This window comes from Toxorhynchites rutilus, chromosome 2, assembly GCF_029784135.1.
Source record: "Toxorhynchites rutilus septentrionalis strain SRP chromosome 2, ASM2978413v1, whole genome shotgun sequence".
NCBI lineage: Eukaryota > Metazoa > Arthropoda > Insecta > Diptera > Culicidae > Toxorhynchites > Toxorhynchites rutilus.
Window position 1 is genome coordinate 225,624,569 of NC_073745.1, and position 15,784 is coordinate 225,640,352.

General features: G+C 39.3%; 2 protein-coding genes across 7 annotated transcripts; both read left to right on the forward strand.

The window, feature by feature from the left end:
* The first annotated feature begins 1,113 nt into the window (after positions 1-1,113).
* On the forward strand, positions 1,114-11,486 carry LOC129769795 (zinc finger protein 26-like). Of its 5 annotated transcripts, none has more exons than XR_008741974.1 (9): positions 1,114-1,253; positions 1,357-2,246; positions 2,319-2,526; positions 2,586-2,755; positions 2,931-3,072; positions 3,544-3,658; positions 10,678-10,976; positions 11,030-11,237; positions 11,289-11,486. XR_008741974.1 is itself a non-coding variant. In XM_055772267.1 (7 exons), coding segments are annotated over exons 1-7 (1,683 nt in total). In that variant the 5' UTR covers positions 1,117-1,144; the 3' UTR covers positions 3,849-5,086. The 5 variants fall into 5 exon arrangements, 2 of the variants coding, with proteins under 2 accessions (XP_055628242.1, XP_055628241.1); XR_008741972.1 differs by having other exon boundaries at positions 1,117-1,300; XR_008741973.1 differs by lacking the exons at positions 10,678-10,976; positions 11,030-11,237; positions 11,289-11,486 and adding an exon at positions 3,847-5,086 and having other exon boundaries at positions 1,117-1,300; positions 3,544-3,782.
* A 1,591-nt stretch (positions 11,487-13,077) lies between these two features.
* LOC129768286 (zinc finger protein 585B-like) lies at positions 13,078-15,540 on the forward strand. Of its 2 annotated transcripts, XM_055769818.1 has the most exons (6): positions 13,083-13,506; positions 13,563-14,458; positions 14,530-14,737; positions 14,806-14,975; positions 15,153-15,294; positions 15,354-15,540. In XM_055769818.1, the coding sequence occupies exons 1-6, from the start codon at positions 13,351-13,353 to the stop codon at positions 15,477-15,479; spliced, it is 1,698 nt and encodes a 565-aa protein (XP_055625793.1). In that variant the 5' UTR covers positions 13,083-13,350; the 3' UTR covers positions 15,480-15,540. The 2 variants fall into 2 exon arrangements, with proteins under 2 accessions (XP_055625794.1, XP_055625793.1); XM_055769819.1 differs by lacking the exon at positions 15,354-15,540 and having other exon boundaries at positions 13,078-13,506; positions 14,806-14,962; positions 15,021-15,154.
* The last annotated feature ends 244 nt before the right edge of the window (positions 15,541-15,784 follow it).

Here is a 15,784-nt window from a genome sequence, read left to right on the forward strand (position 1 = left end):
TATGCTTCCACCAGCTGGCTCGGCTAATGTGATTCAGGGAGTGCTTTGATCGTGGTACCGCCACTGGCGCATAATTTGCAGCTTTGTTTTTTGTGCTGATTCATAACGACAATCAACCGTGCCGGCGAAACTGTAGTCAATGTTTAGTGTTGTTTGGATACCATCTATGTAAATAAGTTCAAACTTACGGGATACGTCCGAACGGCAATTCTGACATTACGTTTTACCTTCCACTCTACTTTCCTTGGTTCTATCTGTTTTCATTAGCCACAAAACAGGCGCTATATCGCGGCAAGTTACTCGCGCTATACGTGTCTCAACTTGTGCCTGGCCCAATGTTCTGGAAAAAAGGTAATGAAGATGGCCGAGTTTCGAGCGACATAGCATGCGCTGCCATAACTATTTCGCAAATAGTGATGTCAGTCGTTGTGTTTATCTTTGATTGCACACCGCATCCATGTAAAAATGCTATTTTCAGGAAGTAATTTATCAATTAAAAACGTACATTTTTGAAGAGCTCCCGCTATATATGAGGCTAATGTGATAGCGTGAAGTAAATATTTATGAAATCACGTCGAAAAATACGGATAAAAGTGATATTTCCATGTGCGATTTTCAATCCCCCACGTTCATAGAAACAAACGAAGTTTCTTTATTTAACGTTATGAAGTTGATGTTTCGAAGGCTCTCAGTGTCGGTGTGTATGTTATGAGATAATAATCGCCAATTAATCAAAATTTCGCCGAAAATGTTACTGCTTTTGAGAACTAAGCATACGACTGCTCTTTGGACCTTTTTACCACATGAATAATCGAAATAAGCCACGATATAATTGTCATCTGTTAAAAAACAACCAGTGGAATGATTTCATTTTGGTTCAAATTATCATGCAACCGTAAGTACTTTCAACATTGTTTTGTTTCTTCCATATACATTCCATATTGAATGCAAATAATTACGACACGATATTTGGCTTGCCAATACAGATACACTTCGCCTACTGCTCCACCTCTATATGTAACTCATTGTGCCTGGCTTAAGTCAATTCCTCCTTAGTGTTGACACATTGGCCCACCTTATACTTCTAGGTACCTTGTTCTGATGTTGACAAACAAGTTGTTTACAAAATCAGTTGTTGCCTAAAATGACTCTATTCAAGTTCAATAACTTCTCTGAAGTGTGCCGGCTTTGTATGAGTTCGGATTCTTATGAAACAATGATTCCTATAGGCACTGCGGACTCCGTCTTCGAAGGTAGTATTTATGATTTCATTACCGCTATTACTTTCGTCATATCTGATGTAAGTGTTCCAGTTATTTACAAAACTGAATTTCACTGAATAATTTCATAACGCAGGAAAAAGCCCAAATGTTTCCACAAATGGTATGCGCTGAGTGCCTGGAACTATTGAAATTTTTTGCTAAATACAGAAACAAAATAATGACGTTACACCTGTTGATGAATTCGCTAGTGGAATTAAAACGTTCCAATCCAGCGCCGATCGTGGATTTGTTTGAAAGCAGGAAAGATATGATGAGAGCTCTGTTCAAAGATCTTGATTTATGCAGCAAAAAAGATGTTTTGGCTCAAGATTTGATAGATGAATTTTCATCGTACGTTATGACCGATGTTCCGGTTAGCATCAAGGAAGAAGATGAAGTGATGGTAATGGAACCATATCATACTTTGCTAGAAAGTGAAAACGAAGTTACAAAGGAACTGATAGTGGAAGGAAAACCGATTAGATATCCAGATGACATTGATGTATCTGCCAAGGAAAACGATAAAGCTGTAGTTGAAAGCAAAACGGAATGTAACATTTCGCCAAATCCTGCCAAAGTGGTCAGGAAATATGGGGGCAAAAAACTTGATGATCCTCTTCAATGTAGCAAGTGCCAGTATAAATCATATTATAAGCGTAATTTCGAGACGCACCAGTTGAATCATTTGGACCGACAGTACAAATGCAAAGAGGTAGGGTGTGCTGCCGTTTTCGATGATCGGAAAGCCTATAGAAATCACTGCGATGCTTTACATAAAGCTTATGTCTGCGAGATTTGTGGTTTGCGTACCGCGAGTCTAGCTAGACTTCGTTATCATATGGAGCGACATACGAAAGATTATAAATATGTCTGTCGTTACTGCCAAAAAGCGTGCAAAACGAAGAGGGATTTGCAATCTCATATTGTATTTCACGTAAATAGTGCGAAATATAGGTGCGAAACGTGCGGTCTGGAATTTAAACGGTAAGCATTCGAATCGGTAATGTTGACAGAAACGTCGAAATCTGATTTAAATTTATTTTGTCCATTCCACAGGAAGAGGACACTGGACGATCATCTACGAACCCATTTGGATTTTTTTGAATTTTCTTGTAATTTTTGTGGCATGGAGTTCAAAAAATCTGGATGTCTAAAAAGGCATCTCGCTGAAGTACACGGAAATATCAAGTATTCGTGTAAGTACTGCGATAAAACTTATAGTGCTCGACGTAAAATGCTGGATCATATTGAATACGTGCATGAGGTATGTCTACGAAGGAAAAATCGTCGTAGTGGTTTTAGTATATATCTGTTTTTTTGTAGATTCAGACACATTTCCTCTGTGAGATTTGTGTCCAATCATTCTATAGTCAAGATGACCTTGATAAACACAAAATTCGTCATCAAAACCCAAAAGAACTGGAGTGTGCTATTTGTTTAGATCTGTTCGAATCTGATGAGCGATTGTGTGATCATTTGTGTATAACGTACAGGTGAGTTTTCATGTATTAAATAAATTATCCCTATAACGATATCAGTAAAAATTCAATAGCTCCATGTGTGTTTGATCAGAGTATAGAGCGGCATTTATTTATAATCAGTAAATTGAAAACAATCAAAGAAATATAAGAAGATCAATTATTATCACATGTAAAAATCAATTCACAGGGATGACTATATATGTTGCGATCTAGATTTGCGGCATCATTCGCGGTATAACAAACATATGTTTATCAAACACGGCATCAAAACCAATGTACGTGTGAAGCCGGACTTAAGCCAGTTGTTAGGATATATCAGAGCTAAACGGGTAAGTTATGCTTTCTATACAGTAATCGTTCGCTAACTGGTCCTGGTTTAACTGGTCTGCTTTTTAACTGGGTGAACGTTAACTGGTCCCTGGACTAGTTGAAAAGCAGAATTTGGTAAACAATCGACGCCATATTCAAATTGAAGATTTGCTATGAGGGGCATTCGAATGTAATTGGAAATGTTATGAAAATTGACATTATTTTCGCATGACTAAATTACAGGAGTATAATTTCCTCAAATTATATTTCACTCAATGCGAAACTTCCATTGTAAACCTTTTGTTTATCCAATTTCATGATCAACGGGAATCAAACAATTCATTTAAGTTCCTCTCGATTTAATTTGACGTTTAACATGCCGGACTAGTTAAAACGCAGATGTCGACAACTGGTCTTCCCTTTTCGCCCAGTTAGCGAATGTTTACTGTATTCCATTACCAATACTTCTAATTTCTCTGATTTATTCATAGAACCGCTTCGTGAGTTGTTCCAAGTGCGGAGAAAATTTTCCAACAAAAAAGATGAAAAAACAGCATATGGACAAATGTGGGGGAGTGGACGATATCGCACCTTTGGAGAAAGATTGTAAGACCTAGTTAAATAAAAGATTACCTGTTTTGTGACTATATTAGTGAGTTTGTATCTCTCACGACTCACGACTTTTTTTATTTGTCAAATCAACATTTATGGACTATAGCGCGTTCGCTTGGTAAGCGATCGGTTGTGAGTTCAAAACTCAGGACTCTCAATTGACCATCCTTGTGTTGTTACAGAATAACTACGTCCACGCAACAGTCATCAACAATGGAGATTGATCCACGGTCGAAATAAGATCAATTCATCCATACAACTGCTCTGCTCTGCGAGAAACATCGGTCTGTTGTTCTATTAATAACACAACAATGATTCTATCAACTGTCTCCGCTGTCCGGCGGTCTAACTGAACCATGGAAGAACAGAAGGAATACTCTTACGTCTAAAGGCAAGTGTGTAATGTGCAATTTATACACTGGAGAAAAAGTTTAGTAAAGGCAGCTATAAAATGTTTAGTAGTCAAAATATTGGTAAAATATACAAATTTTTTGTATATATTACCAAAATCTTGTAAAATCAATGTCAGATTGCTACCTTGGCTATCATGACTGTTGATAGATCACAGTAGCCATGTCAGAAGCAGGAGTGACGTGCTTTTAGATTTGTGCTTATTCTAGTTTTACCTCCCAACTAATAAAAACATGAAATCCTCAAGCTCTCATAATTTATTTGACTACTGAGAAGGTAACATTTTTGGCGACGAGGTTGAAGCCTGAAGATTCTTCCGAGATGACCACCGAATATGGAACTCAAGCCGGATCCGAAGCTGGAGCAAGTGGAGGAGAAATTCCGTTGTCCGTTGTGATGCAGCAAATGGCCGAGCAAAACAGCCGTTTGATTAAGTTACTGGAACAGTTCACCGGTAACCAAGCAACGTCAACACAGCAAAATGCTCCAGAGAAAATTCTCGAATCCCTTGCGACCAACCTTAAGGAGTTCCACTTCGATCCGGAAAACGGGTTGACTTTCGATCGCTGGTTTTCTAAGTACGAGGATCTATTCAGGCAGGATGGCAGAAGCTTGGACGATGCCGCGAAGGTTAGACTTTTGCTGCGGAGTCTCAGTGTTCCGGTGCACAAGAAATTCCTCAACTACCTGCTACCGACCCACCCACGCGATTTCACCTTCGACGAAGTTGTAGACGAGATGAAGCAGATTTTTGGTCAGCATAAATCTCTGTTCAGCAAGCGCTACGACTGCCTCAATATTGAGAAGAACAAAGCCGACGATTTCGTAACGTATGCTGGAATCGTCAACCGTCAATGTGAGGATTTTGAACTTCAGAAGCTCACCGTGGATCAGTTCAAGAGCCTGGTGTTCATCTGCGGTTTCAAGTCATCGAAGGACACCGACGTCAGGACCCGACTTCTATCGAAGCTCGAGTCCGATCAAGCTTAAACCATCAACCTGGCAGGACTGGTCACCGAGTGCCAACGACTGTCGAATCATAAAAACGACACGGCGTTGGTCGAGAAGAAACCGACATCTTCAGCGGTCCAGGCAGTTCGGCAATCAAAGAAGCAGCCGAACAACCAGATGAAGTCATCAGCAGACATCAAGACACCTCCATCACCATGTTGGCAATGCGGCGCAATGCATTTTGTGAAGAACTGCAAATTTTCGAAGCACACCTGCAAACAATGCGGGAAAGTGGGCCACAAAGACGGCTACTGTGGTTGTTTTTCCAAGTCATCGACTACGGAGTCGAAAGCTGGTTCCAAGAAGAAGAAGCCTTTCAACACGAAGGTTATTCAAATCGTGAAGCAGGTTCGTAGCCGTAGAAGGTTCATCACCGTCAATTTCAACGGAAAATCGGCCGAGCTCCAATTGGACTGTGGTTCCGACATCACCGTTATCAGCACACACACGTGGAAAATTATTGGTTCACCGTCATCAACGGTGACTAGCGTAGAAGCATCAACGGCATCAGGGGAACCACTCGAATTGGTTGGCGAATTCACCTGCCCGGTTACTATCGGGAAAACTACGAAGGCATCGGTCTGCTACATCAAATCAGTTGAAGATCTGAACGTCATCGGACTGGACTGGTTGGACGCGTTCGAAGCCGCTTGCTGCCAACTGCAAACAGGTGAATCTTTCCAATTTTTCGCCTTCCTCTGATCAGCACTTCCTTAAGCAATATCCTGAAGTTTTTCAGGATGGATTGGGCCACTGCATGAAGACGAAAATTTCACTGTCTCTGAAGCCGGATGCCCAACCCGTTTTCCGACCAAAGCGACCGGTGCCTTTTCATGCCATCCAAAAGGTAGAAGAGGAGCTGGATCGACTCGAGCGGTTGGACATCATCTCGCCGGTCGATTTTTCGGACTGGGCAGCACCCATCGTCGTTGTCAAGAAACCGGGGGGAAAAGTGCGTGTATGTGCCGATTACCACATTGCGCTCGTTCTTGGGTGCAGTCAATTTTAATGGCAAATTCGTCCGCGAGATGCACCAACTACGCCATCCGTTAGACAACCTTCTGAAAAAGGACACGAAGTTCGATTGTAGTAAGGAGTGTCAACACGCTTTCCAAAACATCAAAAAAGTGCTACAATCTGGTCTGTTGCTCACCCACTACAATCCAGAGCAAGAGATTATCGTGGCAAGAGATGCGTCAAAAACTGGCATTGGTGCAGTTATTCTTCATCATTTTCCGAACGGCATCATCAAGGCTGTGTCACATGCATCGAGATCGCTGACTGTAGCAGAGCAGAACTATAGCCAAATCGAAAAAGAAGCGTTGGCATTGGTTTTTGCTTGCACGAAGTTCCATCGATTGCTGTGGGGTCGCCGGTTCACGCTTCAAACGGACCATCAACTATTGCTGAGAATTTTCGGATCCAAAAAGGGCATTCCTGTACATACCGCAAATCGGCTCCAACGATGGGCCCTGACACTTTTGGGATACGATTTCAACATCGAATTCGTAACAACTCAAGATTTCGGTTACGCTGACGTACTTTCCCGGCTTATCAGAAACCATCCGAAACCCGACGAAGAAGCAATCGCTATTGTTCGAGTCAAAGATGGCGTTAGTTCCTGTTTCCATGACTCTATTCAAGATCCTCCAGTCACCCACGAGAGCCTGAAGATCGCCACTAAGAAGGATGCTGTGCTCCAGAAGATAATTTCCTACGCACAAAGTTCCTGGCCATCACGGTGCGAAGGTATCGAAGATGTAGAAGTTCGATCTTTCTTCAGCCGTCGAGATTCCTACTCCGTAATTGACGACTGTATCATGATGGCGGATCGAATTGTAGTTCCCAAAAGCCTGCAGAAAAGGATCCTCAAGCAAGTTCACCAAGGACATCCTGGCATCGAACGGGCAAAAGCTATCGCTCGTGGAATCGTTCCTGTACGTCTACAGATCCACTCCATCAGCGGTTCTGAGTGGACAATCTCCAGCCGATGTAATGCTTGGACGCAAGATGAGGACAACTTTGGACCTGTTACGACCGTCACCCAAACCAGAATTTCACCCACAACATCAACAAGTCAAGCGAAGTTTCCTAGCTGGTGCTCGAGTTTATGCCAAAGTCTACTCTGCAAACGAGAAGTGGAAGTGGATGCCCGAGTTTGTGTTCGAAGCTATTGGCAACGTCAACTACAACATTATTGGACTGCCAAGTTGGTCGACGCAAAGTGCTACGTTCGCACATTGATCAACTCCGAACGGGAATGGAAGAAGTTGCTCCTGCACCAGCACCATTATCCATCTTGATTGACGACTTTGGACTTACTCCAGCTGAACCAACACCTCAGCTGGACAGAACCCAATCTTCGATCCAGAACGATCAACCAACACCTAATGAAGTCCTGAACTTGGATCAACCAACATCCGATGAGGAGCACGTTGAGTCAGTCGAGGTTCTTGATCTTCAAGATACGTTGTCGAGTGAAGGAGATGAAACTCTACTGTCAATGGATGTTCCCCAGCCGATTCAGACATCGACACCTTTGCAACGTCCCGTGCGATCAACCCGGCCACCAATCAAGTTTCAAGATTACCACTGCTACCAAATTAGAGGGGGAGATGCTACCTTGGCTACCATGACTGTTGATAGATCACAGTAGCCATGCCAGAAGCAGGAGTGACATGCTTTTAGATTTATGCTTATTCTAGTTTTACCTTCCAACTAATAAAGACATGAAATCCTCAAGCTCTCATAATTTATTTGACTACTGAGAAGGTAACACAGATGCAATGAACATCACTACTAAAGCTTCGTACATTTGACTTCATACCATTAGTATCCTTGTTTTTTGTCATACCTAGCATCTGTGATAAGTTATAAGTAATATATACTAATTATGTAGAATAATACCATATATAATAAAATATAATAGAATAAAAATTTAAAAAAAAATATCCATATCCCTGATGTACCACAAACAAAATTTTCACTGATATTGTACCAATGCGGGGTCTTAAAATCTGGCATTATTGAACCGATTAATCGGATTTTTTGAGTCAATATTGATCCAACATTGGACCAACAAACCGTAGTTCAGCGAGACATTTGCGCCTACTAATTTTTTTTCGTAGAATGTACCAATGATTAGTAGGGTAGAAAACGACTAGAGAATTGGTAACATGTACTAAAAATTGGTTATATTTACTAAATATTTCTCTCAGTGTAGATACGACAAAAACCGTTTCGTCACTAAGTTGGTTAGGGGAGCGGTATATGAAAACTGTACGGAAGAAAGCAAAAGGGGAATTATTTGCTTGTAGCGTGAAAGAGACAGACGGATCACGAGCGAGCTTGGGCACAAGCGTATTGTTTTGTTTACAAACAAAACACAGTAGCCTTACAAGATGGCTGAAGACTGGTTTTAGCAAGTTGGCCCACCTTAGGATATACTTCTAGGCGCCTTGCATGTGACATGTACACGATTAAAATCCAGCTCTGTCACAGCTAAAGGTAGATTTAGAGTTCTCGTGAACGTGAACGTGAACAAACACTTTTTTGTTAATAATTCATCAGTCCATGTATAAAACGCGAGGCAAACATCTTGAAACGATAGGAAGAAACATTTTCTAGTTGAAAAACATATTTGAACAAAATCCATTTTTATAAAAGTGGATTAATTCAATACCGTTTCCTCCGTGGAATCGAGATGTTGGTGAACTCACCATAGTTCACCGACTTTGGTGAACGTGAACGTGAAAACATTGGAATACCCAGCAAACATTAAATCGCACAACAAGCGTATATATATATCATCATATGCCCTAAAATTTGGTTGGCATATAATGCGCCTAACTGGCATATGCATGCAAAAGTGGAGGCCATATACATACATGGCAAATGCTTACCGAATTTGTTTGGATTAATATGCAACTTTGACCGGCTATAATCGCGATTATGTTGAAATTGAATTGCGATCTAATATGAATATATTCATGAATTCTCGCGTAACTTTTGAAAAGGTCCAATGTAACATTTTCGCCAACTCGAGAAAAACGTAGTTGAAGACCCGAACATTATTTCGCGAATTGTCTTAAAAGCTATCAATTTTTATCACTGTTTTCACCACTAGCTGTCAAGAATAACTCCGTAAAACCAATCGTAACTATTGTTCCGTGATTTGAGATTAAGGTTGAAGCCTCGGAGCGAAAAATGTTACATTGGACGTTTTGACTGCCCGCGTTTGCACATTGGACATATTACGTTGCACTATAAAAATTTGAAACTAACTAATAAACAACAATCCACATATCAGCATTTCGTTCTATAGACTGATTATTATTGTTATCACTCGTTGAATTGCACTGAAATCGATAACAACACCTGTAAGAAACAAATTCCAAAACGACCGAAGTACGACTGCGAGTTGTTTTGACTGCTTTGTTACTTCGGACGTTTCGGCCGTCGGAGGAAAGTGGCGTCCGAAGTAACAGCCGGGTGCTTAAAATTCGAATCTGTACATTGGATATTTTTTGTATCTGCGACAAAAAGATGAAGAAGATAGATACGTGAACGATTGGTTTTGTAATACATTCAATGATTGAAAACTAATAGCGTGCATCCATTAACTCGATTTGTTTACATTTGTTACATAGGACCTTTTCAAAAGTTACGCGAGAATTGTCAAAGCACCAATTACGACTTTTGCCATATACGATTTATTACAGACATAGAAAAAAAAAACAAATGGCGCAAAATATTTTCGTGAAATGTTTATTATAGCCTCACGAATCCCCATTTTTATATATGAGTATTTATGTTTGTAGAAATAATAATTGTTTGATTGACTTGGGAGTGGAATATGAATGTTTAAAATGGCACAGATTGATGTTTGGTGAAAACTGCTCCGATGTGGGTTCGAATTCCGGTCGTCTGGATTATCATCACCCAGCTATCTCGCGCGGCTATCTGAAAATAAATTCAACAGCGGTTAAAACTTTCGAGTGCATCAGCCTTTCATTGACATTTCAATATGTTGTAATATGTTCTTTATTAGGATCTAATATGATTAACTGTTTCATGATTTTTTTCAACATGCAACACGATTTACTACAGTACTGAATCGATTTAAATTATACGCTTATACGACACACAAACTGCATCAGCATAATATACGCATATGATGCGGATTAAATATATTTTACGACAATGTACATCATAAAATTGATGTTTATTATACTGAATTGCGACTTGATTTGATAATGGTATATAAAATCGAGTTTATAAATTTTATGCGATTTCAAATATACACGATACATACTTTGATTGATATTATATGCGATTATGATTTATTCGGATTTCTTGTAAGACTTGGCACGTGCAAAATTATACGATTGATTGTTTGCTGGGTTGTCATCATTGCTGAAATAAGACCATAAATGTTGCTATAAATAGCACAGCAAGTTATGATTACAATACATATGGGTTTATTTTGATAATGTAAATATTAACGACATTATACATAAACCGATAAAAATTCATTATAATATTTGTCCACAGCACTTTCAGCGTCTTTATATATTTTATTCAATTTTCAGTTCGTAGTTTCTATCCCATTCGCCGTGTTTATTATGATGATGCTACACCCAGAAAATCCATTACGAAAATAAGCTACCAAATCTTTAGTAATGCAAACATATGTAGAATGTACATATTTTCTGTACATATTACTAACCATGTGTAAAATTAATGTCAGATGCAATACACATCACTACCAACGATTGGTACATTTTACTACACGGTGCTCGTAAATTTGACGATTGTCATTCTGGCAACCGCGAAAAGAATGAAGTGACATCATTTCTAATTTCACCGTGCGGATAGCAACAGTATGAAGGTAAATGATTTTAAATTATTTTCAATCATGTATTAATGGAAGATTTATTACAGGAAACCTACGTACATATTACGACGTTTGGACGGCTGATGGAGATCATATGCAAGCATCGATAAAAATGTCGCTGTCAGTAACTGGAATCAACTTTTGTGGTGTTGATTCTTCGGAAATCCTGACTTTTCTACCGATGGTATCAAATAGTTGCCTTCCAACGTTCCTCCGGTCTCAAATTTAATGTTCATTTGCCAACAAATTGAAACAGTGAGTCTGACTACTGGTATGATTCAGATGATATGGAACTTTTTTTCACAGGTGAATCAACGGAACTGCATTTTTATGCCATCCATAGCGGAATAAGCGAACAGCGAAGCGAAGCCTGCGAATCGACAACATGTAGCATCACCAACCGGCGTTATTTATTTTTAACTTAGCTAGGGAACATAACTTTGTATCGAGGACTTTGTAATTGAAACAGAAATAAATATATTTAAGTGTCATTTGGCTCTTCAAGCTTACCATAAGCGTTTTAAAAAGCCACCCCGAAGTCCCTGAACTATAACTTATGTTGAACCAACGTTGAACCGACATCTTATACTGGGTTATACTGGCTGATTTGACATTTGTTTACCATTGTTATCGCGGAATATGTACGAATAGTTCGTACTGCAAAAATTGACTAATCATTGGTAATATTTACCAAAAAATTCGTCATATATACCAATGTTTCCTAAGTAACATGAAACACATTATATATGAACCTCCCATTTTATATATGACGTCTCCCACCGTTTTAGAGACATCTTAACATTATGCTCAATTTTTAGAGCGTGAACCATCTGTCAATTTTTTCACTGTTTACATTCTCTTGCCACAAATCGTTGCCACCAAGATGGTGGAGTTAACAGGTGGCTCGTAATTTACACTATTTAGAAAAGACTTATGAGGAATGGCAAGACGAAAAGTTTGGATTTGTTTATGTTATTACTTACGTTGATATGGTTACATTTGATTTCGTCGAAGGTATTTGAAGCAGTATAATAAATAAACAGTTGTCGTTGAAAATTGTAACCTAGTAACCTTTATGCATATGCTTCCGCCAGCTGCCTCGGCTAATGTGATTCAAGGAATGCTTTCATCGTGGTACCGCCACTGGCGTATAATTTGCAGCTTTGTTTTTTATGTGCTGGTTCATAACGGCAATCAACCGTGCCGGCGAAACTGTAGTCAATGTTTAGTGTTGATTGGATACCATCTATGTAAATAAGTTCAAACTTACGGGATACGTCCGAACGGCAATTCTGACATTACGTTTTACCTTCCATTTCACTTATCTTGGTTGCCACTTTTTTCTCTCATGTTCCACTTCTCTTCTCTGGTTCCACCAAGACGGGTCTATGGTACTAGGTGAGGCCGTTTCGTCACTAAGTTGGTTAGTGGAGCGGTATATGAAAACAGCACGGAAGAAAGTAGAAGGGGAATTATTTCCTTGTAGCGTGAAAGAGACAGACTGATCACCAGCGAGCTTCGGCAATAGCGTATTGTGTTTTGTTTACAAACAAAACACAGTAGACTTCCAAGATGGCTGAAGAGTGGTTTTAGCAAGTTGGCCCACCTTAGTATATACTTCTAGGCGCCTTGGGTTCCACTGCTGTGGTGTTATGGCGGGTTTACATTAGGGAGATCTATAGCTATAGATGGATTTATTCACGTGAAAATAGGTGTAAACGGGTGAGAATAAATATGATACACTTATTCGAGGTATATATAACTTGAATAAATTCAGCATATGTAAACGCTTGTGAATTTCTCACTGGTGAGAAATCACTAAAGTTGGATGCAGTTCTACTTTAGGTGAATAAATTCACCGAAAATATGAATACATTCATTATAGAAGTTCACGCTAGTGTAAACGGTTGATGCGATTTCTATAAATCTCATCATATTCCTTCACATGAATATATCACTAGTCTAAACCCACCCTTAGGTCCGCTTTAGATGTAAACCAAGACGGGTCTATGGTACTAGGTGAGGCCGTTTCGTCACTAAGTTGGTTAGGGGAGCGGTATATAAAAAAGTACGGAAGAAAGCAGAAGGGGATTTTTTTCCTTGAAGCGTGAAAGAGACAGACTGATCACGAGCGAGCTTGGGCACAAGCGTATTGTGTTTTGTTTACAAACAAAACACAGTAGACTTCCAATATGGCTGAAGAGTGGTTTTAGCAAGTTGGCCCACCTTAGGATATACTTCTACGCGCCTTGATGTAAACAAGCGGTGAAAAAAGAGGCACTTTTCGACGAGAGATTTGTATGAAGTTCCACTGCCATAATTTTGATGTTTTCAAAAAGGTGGTTTAAAAAATCAGTTATTGCCTAAAATGACTCTGTTCAAGTTCAATAATTTCCCTGAAGTGTGCCGGCTTTGTATGAGTTCGGATTCTTATGAAACAATGATTCCTATAGGTACTGAAGACCCCGTCTTCGAAGGTAGTATTTACGATTTTATTACCGCTATTACTTTCGTCATATCAGATGTAAGTATTCCAGTTATTTACAAAACTGAATTTCACAGAACAATCTTATAACACAGAAAAAAGCCCATGCGTTTCCCCAGATGGTATGCAGTGAGTGCCTGGAACTATTGAAATTTTTTGCTAAATACCGGAACAAAATAATGACGTTACACCTGCTGATGAATTCGATAGTGGAACTAAAACGTTCCAATCCAGCGCCGATCGTGGATTTGTTTGAAAGCAGGAAAGATATGTTGAGAGCTCTGTTCAAAGATCTTGATTTATGTAGCAAAAAAGATGTTTTGGCTCAAGATTTGATAGATGAATTTTCATCGTACGTTATGTCTGATGTTCCGGTTAGCATCAAGGAAGAAGGTGAAGTGATGGTGAAAATGGAACCGTACTGTACTTTGCAAGAGACCGAAAACGGAATAACAGTGGAGCTGGTAGTGGAAGCAAATCGTCCAGATAGTATTGATGTTCCTCCCGAAGAAAATAAGAAAGCTGTTGTTGATAGCACCACAGAACGCAACATTTCGCCAAATCCCGCCAAAGTGGTTAGGAGATATGGGGGCAGAAAGCTTGCTGAACCTCTTCATTGTAGCAAGTGCGAGTATGTATCATATTATAAGCGTAATTTCGAGACGCACCAGTTGAAACATTTGAAGCGGGTGGCCCGACAATACAAATGCAAAGAGGTTGGATGTGATGCCGTCTTTGAACAACGTAGAGCCTATAAAAATCACTGCGAAGCTGGGCACAAATCATTTGTTTGCGAGCTTTGTGGGTTGCTCTGCTCGAATTCAAATGCACTTCTTGTTCATAAGGAGCGACATATGAAGAAATATAGTTATATTTGTCGTTACTGCCAGAAAGCATACAACGCGAAGAGTGATTTGCGTACTCATGTTAGGATTACGCACAAAGCTAATACAAAATATAGCTGCGAAACGTGTGGTCTAGATTTCAAACGGTAATCATACTAATCCGTAATACTATAAGGAACGTCGAAATGCAGTTTAAAGTTATTCATTCATTCCACAGGAAAGATGTACGAGACGATCATCAACGGGCGCATGGTGATATGTTTGAATATCCTTGTAATTTGTGTGCCGGCAAGTTTAAAACTGCTCCAAAACTCAGAAGGCATCGCAATAGAGTGCACGGAAATGTCAAGCATTCGTGTAGCTACTGCGAGGCTGAGTATACAAGTCGAGATAAATTGCTGGACCATATTGAATACGCTCATGGGGTATGTACACAAAAGAAAAAAACATTATAGCAGCATTAGTATATGATATGTGTCTATTTTTTTTGTAGATTCAAACACATTTCCTTTGTGATATTTGTTTGCAATTATTCGATTCTCAGGATAAACTTGATAAACACAAAAACCGTCATGACAATCCAAAGGATTTGGAATGTGCCATTTGTTTACGGTTGTTCGAATCTGAGGAACAGACGCGTGATCATTTGTGTATAACATACAGGTGAATTTTCATGTATTATGTAAATTATCCCTATAAAAATTTTAGAAAGGAACCAAGCAATTCCATGCTTAACTCCAATACCAATACTTTATGATAAAACAAATCGAAACAATCGTGAAAATACAATAGATGATCAATATCAAACAATTACTATAACACGTAAAAACCAATCCACAGGGATGACTATATATGTTGCGATCTAGATTTGCGGCATCATTCTCGGTATAACAGACATATGTTTATCAAACACGGTATCAAAACCAATGTGCGCGTGAAGCCGGACCTAGGTCAGTTGTTAGGATACATCAGAGCTAAACGAGTAAGTTATGCTCTCTATATTTCGTTACCAACCCTTTTCAATGCTCTGAGTATTCACAGAAACGTGTCGAGAGTTGTCCCAAGTGTGAACAAATATTTCCAACTAGAACGAAGAAAAAACAGCATATGGACGAATGTGTTGGAGTGGAAGACAGTTCACATTTGAAGGGAGTTTGTGATACCTAAGTAAATAAAATATGTTCTATTTTGTTATTATATTAAATAGTTTGTATCTATTTACTTCTCATGGATTAGTGTTGCTTCTCACATGATGTTTTTGATTGACTATTAAGCATTATTGGACCTCTGACCGGATCTACAGACTAGTATAAACACACCTTTTTTCGAAAATTAGTTTGCATATTAATTGTTCGACGACAGTTTATTCCTATTATCTCAAAAACCAGGTAAGAAAGAGTAATAGGGTAAATAGGGGTAATATGGTCCTCCTAAGAACGAAACGTCCGAAATCATGTAGGAACATTTATAAA

Coding starts and splice junctions, on each gene's coding strand:
- LOC129769795 (XM_055772266.1), top strand. CDS start 1,145: ATGACTCTATTCAAGTTCAATAACTTCTCTGAAGTGTGCCGGCTTTGT. Junction 1,301..1,356: donor TTACTTTCGTCATATCTGAT/GTAAGTGTTCCA, acceptor TTCATAACGCAG/GAAAAAGCCCAAATGTTTCC. Junction 2,247..2,318: donor TGCGGTCTGGAATTTAAACG/GTAAGCATTCGA, acceptor TCCATTCCACAG/GAAGAGGACACTGGACGATC.
- LOC129768286 (XM_055769818.1), top strand. CDS start 13,351: ATGACTCTGTTCAAGTTCAATAATTTCCCTGAAGTGTGCCGGCTTTGT. Junction 14,738..14,805: donor ATATTGAATACGCTCATGGG/GTATGTACACAA, acceptor TTTTTTTTGTAG/ATTCAAACACATTTCCTTTG. Junction 15,295..15,353: donor GATACATCAGAGCTAAACGA/GTAAGTTATGCT, acceptor GAGTATTCACAG/AAACGTGTCGAGAGTTGTCC.